At 38.9% G+C, this 2,213-nt stretch overlaps 1 protein-coding gene across 1 annotated transcript; it reads right to left on the reverse strand.

Moving 5' to 3' along the window:
• Positions 1-353: 353 nt before the first annotated feature.
• LOC121861879 (serine/threonine-protein phosphatase 2A regulatory subunit B'' subunit gamma-like) lies at positions 354-1,993 on the reverse strand. The gene has a single exon (XM_042359781.1). The coding sequence runs from the start codon at positions 1,915-1,917 to the stop codon at positions 526-528; it is 1,392 nt and encodes a 463-aa protein (XP_042215715.1). The 5' UTR covers positions 1,918-1,993; the 3' UTR covers positions 354-525.
• Positions 1,994-2,213: the final 220 nt, after the last annotated feature.

The raw sequence follows: 2,213 nt of genomic DNA on the forward strand, positions 1-2,213 counted from the left end.
CCAAAGGTGTGTGTGGGGGCCAAAGGTGTGTGTGGGGGCCAAAGGGAGTGTGGGGTCCAAAGGGTGTGTGGGGGCCAAATGGAGTGTGGGGGACAAGGTGTGTGAGAAGGATGGGAGGTGTGAGAGGGCAGGGGGTTATGTAATGGGACATGGGGTGTCAGTGCAGCATTAAATACAATACTGTATGTAAAACAATGATGATAAAGTGTATTGTACTGTAAATTGTTTTATGACTGCATTACTGTACAGAATATGGTTCCTCTATAGAAAGGTTGTTGTTTTCAGTAATATAAAAAAATAAATTTCATCTCATTCGGCAATGTTGTTTTATCCTGAATAATCAAAATTTCATATAACTTTCATCTTTATTTATAAGCTGAAGATTATAATTGAATAAATTTTTGAGTTTAAGAAAAATTATCCACAAAATATCAAACTGTACTTTTTTTTTCAAATTTCAACTTACAATATAATAAAAAATGAAAAGATACAATATCTGTACGAATTTATATGTTGGCAATGGAGTCATACTTGAGCAGGTTCTTCATTACTGTCTGCCACAAGAACTTCTCTATTCTCATATGTCCAAAATCCATTAAGGTCAATGAGGATACTACTAACCACATCAGCCTGACCACAATTTATGAGATCATGTAGAGTTATCATGCAAGGATCAGCAGGTTTCACCATGTCGAATATTTCATCCTTTACATCCTCGAAGTTGACAGGTTCTTGGTTGTGTTGACGCATCTGCTCCTGGATGGACCTGAAGAAGTAGTTGAGTGTGAACACATTTAAGTGTCCTTTGTTATCAATATCAAGGATTTTGAAGAAATAGTGTAAAGCTTGTGGTTCTTTTTGGTTCTCCAGAGCCAGGACAAAGTCGAGGTAAGTTTTATAGTCCATCTCACCATCGTACGTCAGACACTCTTGGAAGACTCGATCTATGAAGACAGGAGTCAAGGTGCCCATACCGTAGCGTGAAAGTTCTTCTTTGGACAGCATTCCATTGTGGTCTTTATCCAGGTTTAAGTACACGCCATACACTCTAAGTGCAGATGGGGCAGAAAACCAGTTGTTCTGTTGTTGATCTTTGGGTAACTCCTCGTCACGAAGCTCTAACAGGTCATCGAGGAAGCTGCATGCCAAAATATCTTGTATCTTGATCTGACCACTGCGCATCGGGTCAAGGAAGAAGAAGAACTTTCTGACAGCCGTGCACACATAGAATGAGTGGAAGGACTTGTCGAGGCCGTCTAATTGAGGCAACGTTGGTATTAACTCCAGGATGTAGTTCTCCAAGTCCGACTCCCTTAAATAACCTTGACCTGTGACATCATAAAGCGAGAGTCCGATCCTGGTCTGGTGGAGCCACACCTTCCTCATCACATAGTTGAAGAAGTTCATGATGGAGATGCGACCAAAAGGATCATTCTGCAACAACTTGCAGAATGTGGATGGCTGGAAGTATTGTTTACATTTTGGTCCAGCTTGTTGTGCTACCTTCAAAAAGTCATCATAATTGATCATTTGTTCTTCACCTCCAAGATCTGTGGGAGACTGATGCTTGTCAAGGAGCATCCACAGGTTCTTCAGTTCATCATTATCTAACAGTTCTCTACTTCTCCTCTGCAGAAACACAGCACGCGACTCCTCACGTAACTTCTGAAGCAGCTGATCATCTTCGGGAGGAAGTTTATGATAAAATTTGGGAATGATTGAGTAAGTAGTATTTTTACTTCTACTAGCTGTTGACTCTTTATTAATTCCCTTCCACTCACAATAATATTTCTCAAACAACTTATCTGTATTTTCATCCTTAGTTGCTATATCATTTTTGAGAGATCCATCCTTGTGTTTCATCTTTTTCTTCTCCTGCTTCTCCAGGTGACTTTCAAATAAAGATCTCAAGTCCATCTTTTTGTGGAAGTTTAAACTTGCATCGTTATCACAAATCTTGTCCACTTCAACCTGCAAAAATGAAAACAACTTTCACAAATATTATAATAAAGTTAATAAAGTACGTATCTTAATATATACCATAACAGATTAACCCCCACCCCAGCTTATTTCACTTTTTTTCGGGGGATTAGCCCACCCGGGCACAGGTCATTGACCCACATCGGGGCTGGGGGGCGAAACAACAACAACAACAATAATTAATAATAATAATAATAATAATAATAATAATAATAATAATAATAATAATAATA

This window comes from Homarus americanus, unplaced genomic scaffold, assembly GCF_018991925.1.
Source record: "Homarus americanus isolate GMGI-L3 unplaced genomic scaffold, GMGI_Hamer_2.0 scaffold49828, whole genome shotgun sequence".
Classification (NCBI taxonomy): domain Eukaryota; kingdom Metazoa; phylum Arthropoda; class Malacostraca; order Decapoda; family Nephropidae; genus Homarus; species Homarus americanus.

Coding starts and splice junctions, on each gene's coding strand:
- LOC121861879 (XM_042359781.1), bottom strand. CDS start 1,917: ATGGACTTGAGATCTTTATTTGAAAGTCACCTGGAGAAGCAGGAGAAG.